Source organism: Salvelinus namaycush, chromosome 16 (assembly GCF_016432855.1).
Source record: "Salvelinus namaycush isolate Seneca chromosome 16, SaNama_1.0, whole genome shotgun sequence".
In the NCBI taxonomy this organism is placed as follows: domain Eukaryota; kingdom Metazoa; phylum Chordata; class Actinopteri; order Salmoniformes; family Salmonidae; genus Salvelinus; species Salvelinus namaycush.
The window spans coordinates 17,502,111-17,523,011 of NC_052322.1; the positions used below are offsets into that span (position 1 = coordinate 17,502,111).

A 20,901-nucleotide genomic window follows, 5' to 3' on the forward strand; every position below is an offset into this window, starting at 1 on the left:
GATAATGGCAATCACAATAATGATGGCAAAAACGACAATGATAGCGATAACGCTAACCTGAACTGTTTTCTCCTGACAGGTTTGACGTGGGTTCTGGCATGGCCACCATCCGCTACCCCACCCCCATCAAACTGGGAGAGTTCCATACCATAGAGCTCTACCGCAACCAAACCCAGGGCTCCATCATAGTGGACAGGGAGGCCCCCGTCAATGGGAGCTCACAGGTAGTGTCACACTCTAATTTTTTTAGAGCCCGAGACTGTTCAACAATGTCATTCATACAAAGACAATATCCAACAGACGCTCCCATGTAGTTTCACATAGTCAGTTAAAGACTGTTGAGTTCCTACAAAGTACATACAGTATCAAGGAGATGAATCCTTGAACACTGTTTCCTGTCTTGTATCACAGGGAAAGTTCCAGGGGCTGGATCTGAACGAGGAGTTGTATGTGGGTGGTTACCCCAACTACACCCTCCTGGCCAAGACAGCTGGCCTCAAGACCGGCTTTGTCGGTAAGAGATCGCTCTTTGTTCACTTTCAACCAGAACACCTGGTACAACACAAATGTCCCATACTTCAGGGAACAGTAGATACACATTTATAACATGCAGTTATGTGTTTGTTTGGTAACTGGTTATTTCTTAACAGTAAACAAGACTTTGCTGATCACTGTTTTGGAATGTTCCCATCGGTTCTTGTTCTTGGTTCTATCCAGGGTGCATCCGTAAGCTGGTCATCCAAGGTGATGAGATTATCTTCAAGGATCTGGAGCGCAGCTCCACAGGCGTGTCCAACTGTCCCGTCTGCACTGACCACCCCTGTCAGGTCAGCTGACAACCACGTCCTCAGACCCCGCTTGAAAAATACATTGATGCGTTCATTCATTGATTGTGTTGTGTTTCAGAATGGAGGGATGTGCCAAGACTCTAAGGCCAGTCTGTACAAGTGTAGCTGTCCCAGAGGATACACGGGGAGTAACTGCCAGCACCACTCCTCCCTGCACTGCCACCCAGAGGCTTGTGGACCGGACGCCACCTGCATCAACCGTCAGAACACCCTGGGCTATGACTGTCGATGCCACCTGGGCAAGTCTGGAAACAAGTGCATGGACGGTAAGGGAAACCATTTTTTTTTCTGTGCATTGCCCACTTTCCTGTATTGCAATTGAGGCATAATCACACCTTACTAGATATAATAGATATTCTCTCTATCCTGTTTGTTTTTAGGCATTTTGGTCACGTAATATCTCAACATCTTGTTGATGTTTGTTTCCTCTAGGTGAATTGGTAACTACTCCCCTGTTTGATGGTTTGGAATCGTACATTGCGTACCCTCCTCTGACCAACATCCACAATGACCTGCGCATCGAGATGGAGTTCAAACCCATGGAAATGGACGGCCTGATGTTCTTCAGCATGGGCAAGAAGATGAAGACGGAGGACTTTGTCTCCCTGGAGATGGTAGACGGATACGTGCAATTCTGCTATGAACTGGGAACTGGTGAGAGCATAAAGACACATTATAATTAAGCAATAAGGCCCGAGGGGGTGTGGTATATGGCCAATATACCACAGCTAAGGATTGTTCTTATGCACGACGCAACGAAGAGTGCCTGGATACAGCCCTTAGCTGTGGTATATTGGCAATATACCACAAACCCCCTAGTTGCCTTATTGCTATTATCAACTGGCTACCAACGTAAGTAGAGCAGTAAAAATAAATGTTCTGTCATACCCATGGTATACGGTCTGATATACCAATGCTTCCAGCCAATCAGCATTCAGGACTGGAACTACCCAGTTTATAATAAAATGTATATATATATAGAATACTGCTATGTTACGTGTGTACTGTGATAGCTACTCATCCTGGTGTATCCTCTCCGACTGTTATCTTTTCGTTTTCAAGCTAACAGCTTTTTATGGCTGTGCCATAGATTCTTGAATCTTAACTTATAGATCGAGGCTCCAAACACTGAAACTCTGTTGACCGATATGATCAGGGAATCTGTTGTCTCTGGTTTAAGTATCTCCGCTGTTTCATTGGCCTAGTTTTCACAGTAAGCAGCTCTCAGGCACCCACAAAACAGTGGAAAGGAAACTATCAAGGCACTAGAAAGCACTGACGCGCTCAGACATGGTGGAAACCATGCTACTACTGTCTTTGTTTCCAGGCCAAGCCGTACTGCGCAGTCCTGAGCCGGTCACCCTTGGCCAGTGGCACCGCGTGGAAGCCGGGCGCCTCGACAAGGATGGCTCTCTGACGGTTGACGGTGGCCGGGAGGTCAGGAGGTCGTCGCCAGGCAAGGCCCAGGGCCTGAACATCCACACCCCCATGTACCTGGGAGGAGTCCCCAATATTGAGATCGTACCCAAGGCCCTTAACATCAGTGACATGTTTAATGGATGCGTAGGAGAGGTGAGCTCAACACCTCAACACACACACACACACAGTGAGAGAGACACATGGCGATTCATGATTCCCTTTATTACCATTCATAATCGCTAATGTCATGTTTATAATCACCTTAGTGCCTCCAATGTCACGTCGGATATCCAGTCACAGAACAGTCACAGAATATCCGTGTACAATAGAGGGGGAAAACAAAATGTATTTTCCCTGACAATTTGACTTGACATGACCTTTAACCTCTACCATGTATTGTCCCTTGTCCCTTGTCCAGGTGTCCATCAATGGTAAGAAGGTGGACCTGTCCTACAGCTTCACAGAGAGCATGGCCATCGTCCAGTGTAAGGACAACAGTCCCTGTGACCGCAACCCCTGTCTGAACGGGGCGAGATGCATGCACAGTGCTGAGTATGAATACCAGTGTCTCTGCAAGGATGGCTTCGAGGGTGAGTCCATTGTAAATGTTAAATGACGTACAATCTATGGGATTTCAGTTTGGATCGAGCTATATGCCATACATTGATTTAAGAATTGGTATTCAATAACCCTATCCTATTCTGATAATAATATTTACCAAATCAATTGTATTTGTCACATGCTTTGTAAACAACATGGGTAGACTAGCAGTAAAATGCCTACTTACGGGCCCTCCAAACAATGCAGAGATACATAAAAAATTATATATATAATAGAATAATAACACAAGAAATAAATACAGCGATAACTTGGTTATATACACGGGGTACCAGTACCTAGTTGATATGAAGGAATATGAGGTAATTAAGGTAGATACACTACAAGACCAAAAGTATGTGGACACCTGCTTGTTGTGCGTCTCATTCCAAAATTATGTGCATTAATATGGAGTTGGTCCACCCTTTGCTGCTATAACAGCCTACACTTTTATGGGAAGGATTTCCACTAGATGTTGAAACATTGCTGCAGGGACTTGCTTTCATTCAGCCACAAGAGCAGTAGTGAGGTCGGACACTGATGTTGGGCGATTAGGCCTGGCTCGCAGTCGGCATTCCAATTCATCCCAAAGATGTTAGATGGGGTTGATGTCAGGGCTCTGTGCAGGCCAGTCAAGTTCTTCCACGCCAACCTCGACAAATCATTTCTGTATGGACCTCGCTTTGTGCACAGGGGCATTGTCATGCTGAAACAGGAAATGGCCTTCCCCAAACTGTTGCCACAAAGTTGGAATTGTCTAGAATGTCTGTATGCTGTTGCGTTAAGATTTCCCTTCACTGGAACTAAGGGGCCTAGCTTGAACCATGAAAAACAGCCAGCCCCAGGCCATTATACCTCCTCCACCAAACTTTACAGTTGGCACTATGCATTGGGGCAGGTAGCATTCTCCTGGCATCCGCCAAACTCAGATTGTCCATCGAATTGCCAGATGGTGAAACGTGATTCAGCACTCCAGGGAACGCGTTTCCACTGCTCCAGAGTCCAATGTTAGTGAGCTTTACACCACTCCAGCCAAAGCTTGGCATTGTACATGGTGATCTTAGGCTTGTGTGTGGCTGCTCGACCATGGAACCCCAATTCAAGAAGCTCCCGGCGAACAGTTTGTGTGCTGACGTTGCTTCCAGAGGCAGTTTGGAACTCGGCAGTGAATGTTGCCACGAGGAAAGGTGATTTTTACACTCTTCAGCACTCAGCATTCCCCTTCTGTGAGCTTGTGTGTTCTACCACTTCGCGGCTGAGCCGATGTTGCTCCTAGATGTTTCCGCTTGACGATAACAGCACTTACAGTTGACCGGGTAGCTCCAGCAGGGCAGAAATTTGACAGAATGACTTGGAAAGGTGGCATCCTATGACAGTGCCAAATTGAAAGTCACTGAGCTTTTCAGTACGGGCTATTCTACTGCCAATGTTTGTCTATGGAGATTGCATGTCTGTGTGTTCGATTTAATACACCTGTCAGCAAAATAAATCTCCACTAATTTCAAGGGGTGTCCACATACTTTTGTATATACAGTACCAGTCAAATCAAGGAAAAGGGTGTCTACTTTGAAGAATCTCAAATATAATATATATTTTTATTTGTTTAACACTTTTGTGGTTACTACATGATTCCATATGTGCTATTTCATAAACTCAGCAAAAAAAGAAACGTCCTCTCACTGTCAACTGCTTATATTTTCAGCAAACTTAACATGTGTAAATATTTGTATGAACATAAGATTCAACAACTGACATAAACTGAACAAGTTCCACAGACATGTGACTAATAGAAATGGAATAATGTGTCCCTGAACAAAGGGGGGGTCAAAATCAAAAGTAACAGTCAGTATCTGATGTGGCCACCAGTTGCATTAAGTACTTCAGTGCATCTCCTCCTCATGGACTGCACCAGATTTGCCAGTTCTTGCTGTGAGATGTTACCCCACTCTTCCACCAAGGCACCTGCAAGTTCCCGGACATTTCTCGGGGTTGAATGGCCCTAGCCTTCACCCTCTGATCCAACAGGTCCCATGCATGCTCAATGGGATTGAGAACCGGACTCTTCGCTGGCCATGGCAGAACACTGACATTCCTGTCTTGCAGGAAATCACACACAGAATGAGCAGTATGGCCGGTGGCATTGTCATGCTGGAGGGTCATGTCAGGATGAGCCTGCAGGAAGGGTACCACATGAGGGAGGAGGATGTCTTCCCTGTAAGGCACAGCGTTGACATTGCCTGCAATGACGACAAGCTCAGTCCGATGATGCTGTGACACACCGCCCCAGACCATGACAGACCCTTCATCTACAAATCAATCCCGCTCCAGAGTACAGGCCTCGGTGTAATGCTCATTCCTTCTATGATAAACGCGTATCTGACCATCACCCCTGGTGAGACAAAACCACGACTCGTCATTGAAGAGCACTTTTTGCCAGTCCTGTCTGGTCCAGCGACGGTGGATTTGTGCCCATAGGCGATGTTGTTGCTGGTGATGTCTGGTGAGGACCTGCCTTACAACAGGCCTACAAGCCCTCAGTCCAGCCTCTCTCAGCCTATTGCGGACAGTCGGAGCACTGATGGAGGGATTGTGCGTTCCTGGTGTAACTCGGGCAGTTGTTGTTGCCATCCTGTACCTGTCCCGCAGGTGTGATGTTCGGATGTACCGATCCTGTGCAGGTGATGTTACACGTGGTCTGCCACTGCGAGGATGATCAGCTGTCCGTTCTGTCTCCCTGTAGCGCTGTCTTAGGCGTCTCACAGTACGGACATTGCAATTTATTGCCCTGGCTACATCTGCAGTTCTCATGCCTCCTTGCAGCATGCCTAAGGCACGTTCACGCAGATGAGCAGGGACCCTTTCTTTTGGTGTTTTTCAGAGTCAGTAGAACAGGCTCTTTAGTGTCCTAAGTTTTCATAACTGTGACCTTAATTGCCTATCGTCTGTAAGCTGTTAGTGTCTTAACAGCCGTTCCACAGGTGCATGTTCATTAATTGTTTATGGTTCATTGAAAAAGCATGGGAAACAGTGTTTAAACCCTTTACAATGAAGATCTGTGAAGTTATTTGGATTTTTACGAATTATCTTTGAAAGACGGGGTCCTGAAAAGGGGACGTTTCTTTTTTTGCTGAGTTTAGTTTTAAATCTTCACTCTTCTACAATGTAGAAAATAGTAAAAATAAAGAAACCCTGTAATGAGTAGGTGTCCAAACTTTTGACTGGTACTGTACATATAGGTAGGGATAAAGTGACTAGGCAACAGGATATATAATAAAGAGTAGCAGCAGCGTATGTGATGAGTTTGTGCAAAGATGGGTCAGTCCGGGAAGCTATTGGTTAACTATTTAGCAAATAAGGTGTATCTGTCCTCCTGATGCCACTTTGACCCTTCTAACCCCTGACCCTGTGTCCTCTCCAGGTGAGCGCTGTGAGGTGGTGAGGGATACCTGCCAGAGCAGTGACCAGTGCCAGAATGGAGGCAGCTGTGTGAATGGCCACTGTGTGTGTCCCTTAGGCTTCAATGGCCCCATCTGTGGACAGAGTACGTACTGCTCTCTTATTTTCCTATACACTGGACACAACACAACCATTCCACTATATCTTGGTCCTCTGTAGGGGTCTTGGTCTTTGAAGCTCAGTTGGTAGAGTATGGCGCTGGCAGTGGCAACGTCAGCATAGTGGGTTCAATTCCCAGGACCACCCATACATAAAAAATGTACGCATGACTGTAAGTCGCTTTGGATAAAAGCGTCTGCTAAATGACATCTATTATATGATCTTTTAGTCCTTTGAGATGTAACTTTGTTATCATAGAGAATGAGTGAGACCAGCAGAACAAATGGAATAATTCTGGATAAAGTATCTGGATAATGAATTATTATCAACCTTATTAAAACACTTTAATATATTGTATTTTAGTTTTCTACCAATTAATTCCAAGAATTGCCCTTTTACCATAAAAGCTGATGAATGGTATAATTGTGAATGATGATTTTGTTTGCAGTGCTGTGTCTTTATTAGCTAGGAGATAAAGAAATCTCTGGAGATACCATCAAATCTCTTCACAGCACCACATGTTAGCTTTAGAATACACCCTTATCATGTTGAGCGAGATTGTTACAGTGGCTTGTGAAAGTATTCACCACCCTTGGCATTTTGTTGCCTTACAACCTGGAATTAAAATACATTGTTTGGGGGGGGGGGGGGATTTGTATTATTTGATTTACACAACATGCCTACCACTTTGAAGATGCAAAATGATGCAAAACGGATAACCCCTCCCCCCAAGGTGAATACTTTGTAGAGCCACCTTTTGCAGCAATTACAGCTGCACCTCGCTTGGGGTATGTCTCTACATCTAGCCACTGGGATTTTTTCCCATTCTTCAAGGCAAAACTACTCTAGCTCCTTCAAGTTTAATGGGTTTTGCTGGTGTACAGCAATCTTTAAGTCATACCACAGATTCTCAATTGGATTGAAGTCTGGGCTTTGACTAGGCCATTCCAAGGCATTTAAATGTTTCCCCTTAAACCACTTGAGTGTTGCATTAGCAGTATACTTAGGGTCATTGTCCTGCTGGAAGATGAACCTCCGTCCCAGTCTCAAATCTCTGGAAGACTGAAACAGGTTTCCCTCAAGAATTTCCCTGTATTTAGCGACATCCATCATTCCTTCAATTCTGACCAGTTTCCCAGTCCCTGCCGATGGAAAAACATCCCCACAGCATGATGCTGCCACCACCATGCTTCACTGTGGGGATGGTGTTCTCAAGGTGATGAGAGGTGTTGGGTTTGCGCCAGACATAGCGTTTTCCTTGATGGCCAAAAAGCTAAATTTTTGTCTCATCTGACCAGAATACCTTCTTCCATATGTTTGGGGATTCTCCCACATGCCTTTTGGTGAACACTAAATGTGTTTGATGATTTTTTTCTTTAAGCAATGTTTTTTTTCTGGCCGCTCTTCCGTAAAGCCCAGCTCTGTGGAGTGTACGGCTTAAAGTGGACAGATACTCCAATCTCCGCTGTGGAGCTTTGCAGCTCCTTCAGGGTTATCTTTGGTCTCTTTGTTGCCTCTCTGATTAATGCCCTCCTTGCCTGGTCTGTGTTTTGGTGGGCGGCCCTCTCTTGGCAGTTTTGTTGTGGTGCCATATTCTTTCAATTTTTAAATAATGGATTTAATGGTGCTCCGTGGGATGTTCAAAGTTTCAGATTTTTTTTTAATATAACCTAACCCTGCTCTGTACTCCAACTTTGTTCCTGACCTATTTGGAGAGCTCCTTGGTTTTCATGGTGCCGCTTTCTTGGTGGTGCCCCTTGCTTAGTGGTGTTGCAGGCTCTGGGGCCTTTCAGAACAGGTGTGTGTGTGTGTGTGTGTGTGTGTGTGTGTGTGTGTGTGTGTGTGTGTGTGTGTGTATATATACTGAGATCATGTGACAATTAGACTGCACATAGGTGGACTTTATTTAACTAATTACGTGACTTCTGAAGGTAATTGGTTGCACCAGATCTTATTTAGGGGCTTCATAGCAAAAGGGGTGAATGCACACCTCTTTTCCGTTTTTTATTCTTTAGACATTTTGGAAACAAGTTATTTTTTTCACTTCACCAATTTGGAGTGTTTTGCGTATGTCCATTATATGAAATCCAAATAAAAATCTATTTAAATTACAGGTTGTAATGCAACAGAATAGGAAACACCAAGGGGGATGAATACTTTTGCAAGGCACTGTATGTCTACTGGTAACTATCTCTGTCCCATAGGACGTTGCATTAGCTAGACCTCAACCAGACCCCTCGTCTAAGGAATGGTCCCATATGAAGATGATTCTCCACACTCGAACCTCCATACCATAACATCAGACAGTTAGTCTATAGGATCCAGCCGAGCTCTGAAGTGTTGGGTGTCTGAGCCACATGTGTCTTACCCCAGGCCTCTCATGGTTATATCCCACACACACAGGCCAGGTCTCCAGCTTCGCCGAGGCCCTGTGGAATTTGGAGGGTAGCGGGGGGAATGGTACAGTATCCCTCCCTTCAGTTCTGCCTGACATAACCGTGACTAACCGTCAGGGGCCCCACCGACCAACCTGAGGGCCCTCAAGAGCCCCAGTGGGCCCCCGCCGCCAGCCTAACACACTCAGCAAATCAGAGAAACAAGTCACTTACACAACACGTGTACTGTACTACCAAACCAACACTACACATGTCTGTACTGTACTCAACTGGTGGCTGGGGGTCCTATCTGTGACATGTTGGGAGAGGGGAATTCCATGTTAAAGGTTAAGTGTACTGTAGCATGCAGATGGATATTACGTCATCTTGCAGTTGTGTCTCAGCAGCTTTTGGCCCAGTGACACTTTTTCTTTGTCTTGTTTGAGATACCTTTATAGGTTTTAAATGTAGAATTCCCCTTTTTTCCTCTCCTAAACACGCGTCCTGTCGAGTCTATGACATAATAACCAACCACTCACTGCAACACGAACCTCTGTTCCGTCTTCTGAACTGCCTGTCCAAAACAACAGAAACAACTCCACTACTGCTGTCGGTGGAAACAGACTGTGAAATGCATTTTCTACATATTGGAACAAGGATGTTTGTTGTCAGTTACTAACCACTTATTTGGATGAAAGTATTGAGGGGTGTGTTGAAACGCCTGAAGATGATAACATGGAGTATTCCATCGTCTTGGTCCCCACTGCACTGAGATGCCTGTATCTTTTGACTCGTGTGTGTGTGTGTGTAAGGAATGACATGTACTATGGAGAATGTCATCTGACTGGAGTTTTGTACAGTGTGTCTGTCAATACAGAATCTTCAATCTGCAACATTGGTCTAAAATACAGTACTGCAAGGAATACATGTCAAAATAGAGCTATTTCAGATATTGTTCCTAAAGTCAAACAATAAGAAGATGCTCTTTGTCTTTTCCCCTCTTTCCATGTCTTTCTTCACTCTTGTGTAACTACTGTAGTTTCTAACTGAGTCAGTTGGATGGTTCTATTCAGCCTGCTGCCACCTATGTTGTGTTTTCAACTCTGTTTTTATAGATGCCCCCATTGAGTATGCAGCTCAATTCTATGACAACGGTTACCTTGCTCTTCCCAAGACTATCTTCCCCAGAAGGTGAGACAGAGTTTCCCAAGTGGGGAAGGAAGCAACTTTATTTAAGCTGTATCAGTTTCCTTCTCTAAAATTGTCACTATTGTAGTGAGGCATTGACGTGGTCTTTGTAGTTTAAAATCTCGCTCTGTGTGTGTGTGTGTGTTGCAGTGGCCCTGACGCTCCAGAGACCATCGAGATGGAGCTCAAGGTCAACACCTCCTCCAAAGAGGGCCTGATCCTGTGGCAGGGAGTGGTATGTCCTAACCTTGCCACCGTACCCCACCCCACTACGCAGCACTCCTTATCATCCTTACTATCTAATCACATATTTACCAATAACCCACCTTCACAAAATGACCAACCTTTTACACTCACATTAATGATAATGCATTGGATGTGTATATATAGCTTTTCTAAGACTCAAATAGGTTCGCTGACATTCAACTGCTCTTTTCGGTTTGGTTATTAATAATGTTGGCTCTCACTGCTCACTCCTTACTCATTTCATTGAGATTGATGCAACTTACAGACTGGCTGTCGGTTTGGCATGTTGGCTCTGAGCGAGCCATGTCACAGTTCCAGGTCCAGGCATGGTTTGACAGCACTGTTTTGTTTGGCTGCACTGCATGTCGCCTGGTTGACGCTTGGCCTCTCTCACCCGACCCCACTCCCATCTTCCCCAGGAGCCCTTTAATGGCACTAGCCATTTCCGCAAGATGCATGCTAGTAAAAAGGTATCCACCTCACCAAAACACCTGGTAAATATGGTATATTTCAGGATATGTACTTCACAGGAGGTTGGTGGCACCTTAATTGGGGAGGACGGGCTCAAAGTAATGTCTGGAATGGAATAAATGGCATGATAATCAAACACAAGGTTTCCGTGTGTTTGAGATCATTCACTTAATTCCAGCCATTATTATGAGCCGTCCTCCCACTCAGCAGCCTCCTGTGATGTACTTCATGTATACAGATTGTGAGAGAATTTGACAGTCTTACACTACTATGGACTACATGTTTTGAAATGTACAACAATCTGGATAAGGCTACTTGGCTCTTGTCTCTGGCTGGAGCAGCCTACTACTTTTAGTTATCAATTCAATCAATCTTTAACAATGTACTATCATATGCACCATGGCTGTGGCAGCTTCAATGCATATTGTTATGTTGCATGTAACTTAGTTTGTACTGTACTACCAAAAGGAGCTTGATTCAGGTTTGTGATCAAAGTTTGAATGGGTATAAAAAATATACACTGCTCAAAAAAATAAAGGGAACACTTAAACAACACAATGTAACTCCAAGTCAATCGCACTTCTGTGAAATCAAACTGTCCACTTAGGAAGCAACACTGATTGACAATAAATTTCACATGCTGTTGTGCAAATGGAATAGACAACAGGTGGAAATTATAGGCAATTAGCAAGACACCCCCAATAAAGGAGTGGTTCTGCAGGTGGTGACCACAGACCACTTCTCAGTTCCTATGCTTCCTGGCTGATGTTTTGGTCACTTTTGAATGCTGGCGGTGCTTTCACTCTAGTGGTAGCATGAGACGGAGTCTACAACCCACACAAGTGATTCAGGTAGTGCAGCTCATCCAGGATGGCACATCAATGCAAGCTGTGGCAAGAAGGTTTTCTGTGTCTGTCAGCGTAGTGTCCAGAGCATGGAGGCGCTACCAGGAGACAGGCCAGTACATCAGGAGACGTGGAGGAGGCCGTAGGAGGGCAACAACCCAGCAGCAGGACCGCTACCTCCGCCTTTGTGCAAGGAGGAGCACTGCCAGAGCCCTGCAAAATGACCTCCAGCAGGCCACAAATGTGCATGTGTCTGCTCAAACGGTCAGAAACAGACTCCATGAGGGTGGTATGAGGGCCCGACGACCACAGGTGGGGGTTGTGCTTACAGCCCAACACCGTGCAGGACGTTTGGCATTTGCCAGAGAACACCAAGATTGGCAAATTTGCCACTGGCGCCCTGTGCTCTTCACAGATGAAAGCAGGTTCACACTGAGCACATGAGCACATGTGACAGACGTGACAGAGTCTGGAGACGCCGTGGAGAACGTTCTGCTGCCTGCAACATCCTCCAGCATGACCGGTTTGGCGGTGGGTCAGTCATGGTGTGGGGTGGCATTTTTTTGGGGGGCCGCACAGCCCTCCATGTGCTCGCCAGAGGTAGCCTGACTGCCATTATGTACCGAGATGAGATCCTCAGACCCCTTGTGAGACCATATGCTGGTGCGGTTGGCCCTGGGTTCCTCCTAATGCAAGACAATGCTAGACCTCATGTGGCTGGAGTGTGTCAGCAGTTCCTGCAAGAGGAGGGCATTGATGCTATGGACTGGCCCGCCCGTTCCCCAGACCTGAATCCAATTGAGCACATCGGGGACATCATGTCTCGCTCCATCCACCAACGCCACGTTGCACCACAGACTGTCCAGGAGTTGGCGGATGCTTTAGTCCAGGTCTGGGAGGAGATCCCTCAGGAGACCATCCGCCACCTCATCAGGAGCATGCCCAGGCGTTGTAGGGAGGTCATACAGGCACGTGGAGGCCACACACACTACTGAGCCTCATTTTGACTTGTTTTAAGGACATTACATCAAAGTTGGATCAGCCTGTAGTGTGGTTTTCCACTTTAATTTTGAGTGTGACTCCAAATCCAGACCTCCATGGGTTGATAAATTTGATGTGTGATTTTGTTGTCAGCACATTCAACTATGTAAAGAAAAAAGTATTTAATAGGAATATTTCATTCATTCAGATCTAGGATGTGTTATTTTAGTGTTCCCTTTATTTTTTTGAGCAGTGTATTTGTATGTATCTTATACAATACAGGCAACTCCACAAGTCTTAATAACAGAGAATCTGTTGACTCAGTAAATAAAAAAAAAATCATTATGGTTTTAATATATCATTATACTGTCATAACTTCCCTTTAATGTGTCACCTAAACAACTTTATTTCCAGGAACTTGGAGATCAAGGCAAGGGCAAGGACTTTATAAGTCTTGGTCTGCAAAATGGACACTTAGTTTTCAGGTAAGAAAGCATCATTGTCATGACTGTTTTTCTTTTTGATTATTGTGGTTTCCTAAGGAATATGCCATGCTTACGGTTCGTATATAACTGATTGGTAAAGTGTTGTTGGCACCAGTCCTAAATAAGCACATAGCTTCTCAGTCTCCTGTATGTAGTCCTACTGTAGTAGTAATGCTACTGTTGCATGTTCCCTGTCTGTCCACAGCTACCAGCTGGGCAGTGGAGAGTCTCAGATACAGTCCAGAGAGCCCATCAATGATGGCAGATGGCACAAGGTCACTGCTGTGAGGTAATGTACCATACGTGACCTTCTACTCATGTTCTGTTACACCTCCTATTATCAGTACCTCCGGGATTCCGCCATTCTGCGATCGCAATATTTTGGGATAAATCAACAATTCTCTGAATATTATACGATTGCTTGCATATTTCACCAATCACCGCACTATTTCCGCTTAAAACAGTGAAATCATCGCAATATTGTCAAATTAATCTGAGCAATCCCCACAGTAGAAAAAAAGAGGGCTCGTGTAACGGATGTGAAATGGCTAGCTACATTTACATTTACATTTAAGTCATTTAGCAGACGCTCTTATCCAGAGCGACTTACAAGTACATACATTCATACTTTTTTTTTTGTACTGGCCCCCCGTGGGAAACGAACCCACAACCCTGGCGTTGCAAGCGCCATGCTCTACCAACTGAGCCACACGGGGCCGCTAGTTAGCGGGTACGCGCTAATAGCGTTTCAATCAGTTACGTCACTTGCTCTGAAACCTAGAAGTAGAGTTGCCCCTTGCTCTGCAAGGGCCACGGCCTTTGTGGAGCGATGGGTAACGATGCTTCGTGGGCGACCGTTGTTGATGTGTGCAGAAGGTCCCTGGTTCGCGCCCGTGTCGGGGCGAGGGGACGGTATAAAGTTATACTGTTACATTGATGCTGTTGACCCGGATCACTGGTTGCTGCGGAAAAGGAGGAGGTTGAAAGGGGGGTGAGTGTAACAGATGTGAAATGGCTAGCTAGTTAGCGGGTACGCGCTAATAGCGTTTCAATCAGTTACGTCACTTGCTCTGAAACCTAGAAGTAGAGTTGCCCCTTGCTCTGCAAGGGCCGCGGCCTTTGTGGAGCGATGGGTAACGATGCTTCGTGGGCGACCGTTGTTCTGGAGCGATGGGTAACGATGCTTCGTGGGCGACCGTTGTTGATGTGTGCAGAGTGTCCCTGGTTCGCGCCCGAGGTCGGGGCGAGGGGACGTACTAAAGTTATACTGTTACACTCACAATTTCAACCAATCACCACACATTTACCGCATAATATGGTTCAATCAAGCCAGACGTCAACAAACGTTTTCCCTCGTCAGCACATTTTCATGACAAATGTTGCCATGCAAAATCTGAATTGCTTCAGCAAAATCAAGTATTTTTGCCTGCAAATATGTCTTTTTTTTACCTTTCATTTTTCACCTCTTGTTCCACAGTGTCTTTAAAAATGTATTTCTAATGTCATTGATGGATCTATTTTTAATAGATTTTTGGTAGGGGTGTATTTTCTCAATGTGCTTTGTGACAAAGTGTTTTGATCATACGAGTAAGGGAAGTTTTCTTCTGTGTGTGTGATCAGAACTGGTAAACAGGGATATATTCAGATAGACGGAGCAGCCATTCAACGAGGACAATCACAAGGCAAAAGCATCATGGTGAACACCAAAGGCAACGTATACCTGGGTACGTCTCCCTCCTGTTGGTAAAATCTCAAGTATTATATTTCAAAGTCTCCAAAGAGTAGAGAAATACAGTACCTTAAATATCCTGTTGGGAATGTGAACAAAAGTACAGTGTCCAAAATCTATAGGGAAATGACTGACTAAAAGAGGTGATATTATGTCTTCTCTAAGGACATGCACTGAGGCTGTGTGTGTGTGTGTGCTCATGTGTCTGTTACAGGGGGAGCCCCAGATATATCTGCGATGACGGGAGGGAAGTTCTCCTCGGGGCTCACAGGCTGTGTGAGGAACCTGTCTCTGATGAACGCCCGGCCGGGAGATCAGCCAGCCAGACCCATCGAGCTGCAGGCCGCCGCAGAGAATGGCATCAACGTTGGGCGTTGCTCCTCATAGACCTATAGCAGCCCCCACCCACACACACACACACACACCCAGAGACTATGGAGACAAGATACAATCAGACTCACAGAGAGATTTACCCACATACATACATACAGTCAGTTTGAAAAAAAACATGGTGCTTTGCTGCTACCCAAAACAAAGCTACACAACAAAATTATATTTTGCTCTCTGTGCATTGAACCAAAAAAAAGTGAACAAATACTAACAAGTCTTCACTTCCTTAGTGTTGTATTCTCAATGAAGGACACAGGAGATCCAGTACAGTTTTCATACTCCCAGCAGTAGCTTTTAGTCATGAGAAAGAGTAAAATGCCATAGGCCTTCTACAAGGGATCAGATCCTATGGAGTTGGAGATGTTTTTACAGCACTGAATTTTTATTTATATACATATAAATATATATTATATATTTGTGGGGGCAACATGCGAACTAACCATAACTGCTCTTTGTCCTAGAGTTGATTTTGGGTTCTAATACTGTGTGTCCAGGGCTTTTTTATAGGGCCTAGTTTTGTTAATACTTGCAGACATTAAAGCCTTCTTTCTTCACTTCTGTAGGGGAAATTTAGCGGTGAGCATGCTTACAGACTTGTTACACTATTGGGAAAGGGGTCACGGAGGTCACGGCACAAAGCAGCATCAAGACACATCTCAGGGAAGACAGGATTTAAAAACAGACAGTACTGGTGCTTTTCTATTCTGCCAAATCGTTTCTGATCTGTTTCTGAAATCACTTGCCTTCCCACACCTAGCATGGTTGCCTTTTTTTGTGTCTGTAAAACCTTTTTTTTTTTTTTTTACTTGGTGCTATTAATTTAGACATGGAAATACAGCCCACTAGTGGTTATTTGTCTGTCTCCTTATAATAATGTAGTACATCTGTTTCATCATTTCTACATTTGAAAGAATATCAGTGGAAAACACATGCTACACGTGCCTATTTTCTTTCACCTCTCCTGAGGTTGGGGAGGTTGTGTTGTTCTCCAGATATGCATGAGATCTGAGGTTTATTTTAGTATTAGCTGAAATCTTCATCGTTTAAGTGTCTCCTCCAACGTCCTATTTGATTGAGTAGATCTCAAAAGACATCAAGGTGTTTTAAAGAATGAATGGCGATTTGTATTTTGACGTTTTTTTATTATGAGTGGTTCTGAGAATTCTAAGACATTTTGTCATTTTACTTCTGCAGTCAGTCATGTGGCAACTATCTGCCAGTCAGGTAAAATATCAGTTTAGTCTGGGTGTGTGTGAGTGGCTACATGTGTACTTAAAAGTTCAGTATGTGTTGCCTCTCAACCCCCACCCTCTCTTTAAACCCCTATAAGATGTTTGTGTATGAACTGTATATGTGTACTGAAAGCGTGTGTGAACTGTGTACTGTTACTGTATGTGTGTGTACTAAATGTGAGTCTCGCCATCTAAATCCTCAGGAGGGTCACCGCAGAACTGCCTCAAGATGTTCCTCAGTCAGTTTCAGGTTCAGTAGCAACTAGCCTTAGTTACGGTCTTATAGAACTAACAAGTCTGATATTGAACTCTTAACAGCTGCATCATTTTTTTAGCTGTTGTACCTAACACTGTATGGAAGCACATTCATGCCAAAATAATTTTTATTGGGGTAGACATATTGGAGGGAGACTAACAGACACACAGCAGTCAGAGTAGATTACTTTAGGAGAAAGCAGTTGAAACCTCCCTGGTGGGGTGCTCGCTAGCTGTGACCTATGTAGCTCCAATGAGCATGCTCGCCCACACTGGTTTACCTCATGACAAATATGGCATCAAAATTCACATCACGAGGTTCACAAACTTTTCACTTTTTGTAATCTTAAGATTATGTTGATTAATATTCTGAAAATGAGCACCATCAGTTAACTTAAAGTTGCTTCATTTTTATTTATATTTGTTTCTTTCTTTTAAAATGTTTTATCTTCATTTCAGGCTTGATTCTGCTGTTGTAGAGCAATCAGAAAAGCTTGGCATAATTTTCTTGGGTTATTGTGTATTGCCTCCCCACATCCCCCTGTTCCCTTCATGTTTGGTTTTAATACCTTTCCTCCATGAGTGTCTTGCCCCACTGGCGTTCCCACCATGACCCCTCAGTCCATACAGTCTCAGTGGAGTGTCTGTGCAACAACTGTGGTAACCAACAGTAACATCAGCCTGAGAAGGGGTTGTCAACTGGTTTGTTCTAGAGCTAAATGGATGTGTACTTTGTGTATCTCTACATCTACAGTTGAAGTCGGAAGTTTACATACACTTAGGTTGGAGTCATTAAAACTAGTTTTTCAACCACTCCGCAAATTTCTTGTTAACTAACTATAGTTTTGCCAAGTCAGTTAGGACATCTACTTTGTGCGTGACACAATACATTTTTCCAACAATTGTTTACAGATAGATTATTTCACTTATAATTCACTGTATCACAATTCCAGTGGGTCAGAAGTTTACATACACTGAGTTGACTGTGCCTTTAAACAGCTTGGAAAATTCCAGAAAATGATGTCATGGCTTTAGAAGCTTCTGATAGGCTAATTCACATAATTTGAGTCAATTGGAGGTGTACCTGTGGCTGTATTTCAAGGCCTACCTTCAAACTCAGTGCCTCTTTGCTTGACATCATAGGAAAATCTAAATAAATCAGCCAAGACCTCAGAAAAAAATCAACCTTGTGAGGATGCTGGAGGAAGCGGTTACAAAATTATCTATATCCACAGTAAAACGAGTCCTATATCGACATAACCTGAAAGGCCGCTCAGCAAGGAAGAAGCCACTGCTCCAAAACCGCCATAAAAAAGCCAGACTACGGTTTGCAACTGCACATGGGGACAAAGATCGCACTTTTTGGAGAAATGTCCTCTGATGAAACAAAAATAGAACTTTTTGGCCATAATGACCATTCTTGTGTTTGGAGGAAAAAGGGGGAAGCTTGCAAGCCGAAGAACACCATCCCAACCGTGAAGCACGGGGGTGGTAGCATCATGTTGTGGGGGTGCTTTGCACTTCACAAAATAGATGGCATCATGAAGAAAATTTATGTGGATATATTGAAGCAACATCTCAAGACATCAGTCAGGAAGTTTAAGCTTGGTCGCAAATGAGTCTTCCAAATGGACAATGACCCCAAGCATACTTCCAAAGTTGTGGCAAAACAGCTTAAGGACAACAAAGTCAAGGTATTGGAGTGGCCGTCACAAAGCCCTGACCTCAATCATATAGAACATTTGTGGGCAGAACTGAAAAAGCGTGTGCGAGCAAGGAGGCCTTCAAACCTGACTCATTTACACGAGCTCTGTCAGGAGGAATGGGCCAAAATTCACCCAATTTATTGTGGGAAGCTTGTCGAAGGCTACCCAAAACATTTGAAGGCTACCCTAAAACAATTTAAAGGCAATGCTACCAAATACTAATTGAGTGTATGTACAGTGTATGTATTCTACCCACTGGGAATGTGATGAAAGAAATAAAAGCTGAAATGAATCATTCTCTAGTATTATTCTGACATTTCACATTCTTAAAATAAAGTGGTGATCCTAACTGACTTAAGACAGGGAAATTTTACTAGGATTAAATGTCAGGAATTGTGAAAAACTGAGTTTAAATGTATTTGGCTAAGGTGTATGTAAACTTCTGACTTTAACTGTATATACAGTATGGCTCTGGAATGGGCTATCAGATTAGATTACGAAATTGAGGATCAGGCTCAGCTATTGTATGTTACACTCTTTGAATGAGGTACCATTACTCATTGGGACTGTTAGTGTGTTAATAGCCGGAGTTGTGGCCAAAACACAGAATAAACACAGATGAGAAACTGTCATACAAATCACAAATCATGAATACATTGAAAGCCCTATATGTGTGGTCTTAATCATAAAATATACCTGGGTATGAATGATGTACTGATTATTTATGAAGTAAATATGGGCGCTTTCATCATTGAAGATATTATTTAACCATTTTTGAAATGGTTAACATTGTCTGTTTCATTTTTAGATTAAAGGCAAATGTTGAAGAAGAGTGTCACAACATTCTAGTGAATGGAAGTGTACTACACAATGTTATTGTCCATTGGGTGATAATGCTCGTGTTTCTGACTGTACCATTTCCAGTGTTGGAAGGAAGGACTCTCCCCCTTCCCAAGTGTTTCTTTATTAAAACAACATTCATGTGCTATTTATAATCTTGTGAGTTGTATTCTTTTGCCAGTCATATAATTGTTTTACCTAGTTGTGTTCTTTTGCCAGTCGTTTTTTTTAAGTAGTTGTATTTTTTTCTCAGTCATATTATTGTTGTTATATACTTATTTTGAAGCTGTAGACAGTTGCAGCCATACAGTATTTGCGGTTGTTTATTTCCCATATATTCCTCTTTAATAATTCACTTATAGTTATCGTGTGCTCCAGTCCTAGGACATTCTGGAAATTATACGATCGTTACCCTTAGATCCAGGCTGTATCACATCTGGCTGTGATTGGGAGTCCCATAGGGTGGCGCACAATTGGCCCAGCGTCGTCCGGTTTTGGCCGGAGTAGGCCGTCATTATAAATAAGAATTTGTTCTTAACTGACTTGCCTGGTTAAATAAAAAATTTATAAACAATTAAATTGCCTTTTTATTTGCTTTTCATCTGTATTGGTCAGCCCTTTACACAGGAGAGACCTGAGAAAGTGAGGATGATTTCTCTATTACCAGGCCTATTGACAAAGTCCAATGTTTCCCATGGAAGTTACACCAAAATCAGGTTTCTGACATGGATATCATCAAAGGCATAATCTCTTAATGTATATGATGAGTATCAGATTAGACAAGGCAGGCTAAATGTTTATATACTGTAATAAGTCACAATGATAGCATTTGAAAATGCTATTTTATTTAATTTATTTTCTGCTTTGCTCACCTGCATTACATTAATGTTACATTGCAAGCATGGATGGGGAATTATCCCAACAAATATAGGTTTCCCATGAAACAGAAGCCAAAGACAAACATGTAAAAATATTTCATACAGAATAGAAGTTCTTGCATTAAGTCAAATAGTAGTGTTAGAGCCATTTTGGATGTGGAACAAAAATGTATTTAAAGATATTTGATTGATTTGTTATTTTAATCGAAATGTATTGAAATTGTATAGACATTATGGTAATTGAAACTCCCTTATTGTTTTGACACCTAGTGGCCTATTGTGGGTTTGCCTGTAGAGTGGCATATTAGTAAAGATGGCGTCAGGAACAACAGTTAGGACAGGTGTGCCGCCTGATAGGAATAGGAAGACGCCATATAGACAACAACAAAATAAAAAGTTTCTTTGGGACTATTTTACTTTTTACCATTCATCAACCTTGGAATCTGTGTAGTAACTGGGCAGTCGTATTGTGAGTAATAAATATAATTTAACTGCAATCAAAAACTCTTAAGTATACACCGAGTCACTGGTGTTGATCGACCGTGTCTTTCAATAATGTTTATTCATAGGACTGATTGGAAACTTTACCGGTAATAGCAGGTACCATATCTTTTGCATCTAGTATTTTATGACATCGTCAATCTTCACTCGATACCCAACACGATAATAAACTACACTGAGGAGTATTGTATCCCTATGACCTGATTTCAGATGTTAATAGTCAGTATTGGCCAGTATCCAATATATATTTTTACTGGTACTATTGTGTCTTAATCTGTACCCACTCTATTCACACCTGAGTATATTCACTTACAGTTAATGTTCTATTTGTTGCACAATGTGCAGCTACAATTCAAAAGA

At 43.3% G+C, this 20,901-nt stretch overlaps 1 protein-coding gene across 1 annotated transcript in view; it reads left to right on the plus strand.

Annotated features, from left to right (window-relative positions):
• LOC120061201 (basement membrane-specific heparan sulfate proteoglycan core protein-like) overlaps positions 1 to 17,453 on the plus strand; it is a 112,359-nt gene extending 94,906 nt beyond the window's left edge. The window contains exons 66-80 of the mRNA XM_039010823.1: positions 80 to 224; positions 412 to 514; positions 718 to 827; positions 907 to 1,114; positions 1,281 to 1,502; positions 2,176 to 2,420; positions 2,686 to 2,857; positions 6,283 to 6,405; positions 8,823 to 8,879; positions 9,910 to 9,985; positions 10,133 to 10,217; positions 12,940 to 13,010; positions 13,216 to 13,299; positions 14,631 to 14,734; positions 14,954 to 17,453. Of these exons, the coding sequence (XP_038866751.1) occupies positions 80 to 224; positions 412 to 514; positions 718 to 827; positions 907 to 1,114; positions 1,281 to 1,502; positions 2,176 to 2,420; positions 2,686 to 2,857; positions 6,283 to 6,405; positions 8,823 to 8,879; positions 9,910 to 9,985; positions 10,133 to 10,217; positions 12,940 to 13,010; positions 13,216 to 13,299; positions 14,631 to 14,734; positions 14,954 to 15,126 (1,978 nt within the window). The 3' untranslated portion in view covers positions 15,127 to 17,453. The remainder of the gene's footprint in view (positions 1 to 79; positions 225 to 411; positions 515 to 717; positions 828 to 906; positions 1,115 to 1,280; positions 1,503 to 2,175; positions 2,421 to 2,685; positions 2,858 to 6,282; positions 6,406 to 8,822; positions 8,880 to 9,909; positions 9,986 to 10,132; positions 10,218 to 12,939; positions 13,011 to 13,215; positions 13,300 to 14,630; positions 14,735 to 14,953) is intronic.
• The last annotated feature ends 3,448 nt before the right edge of the window (positions 17,454 to 20,901 follow it).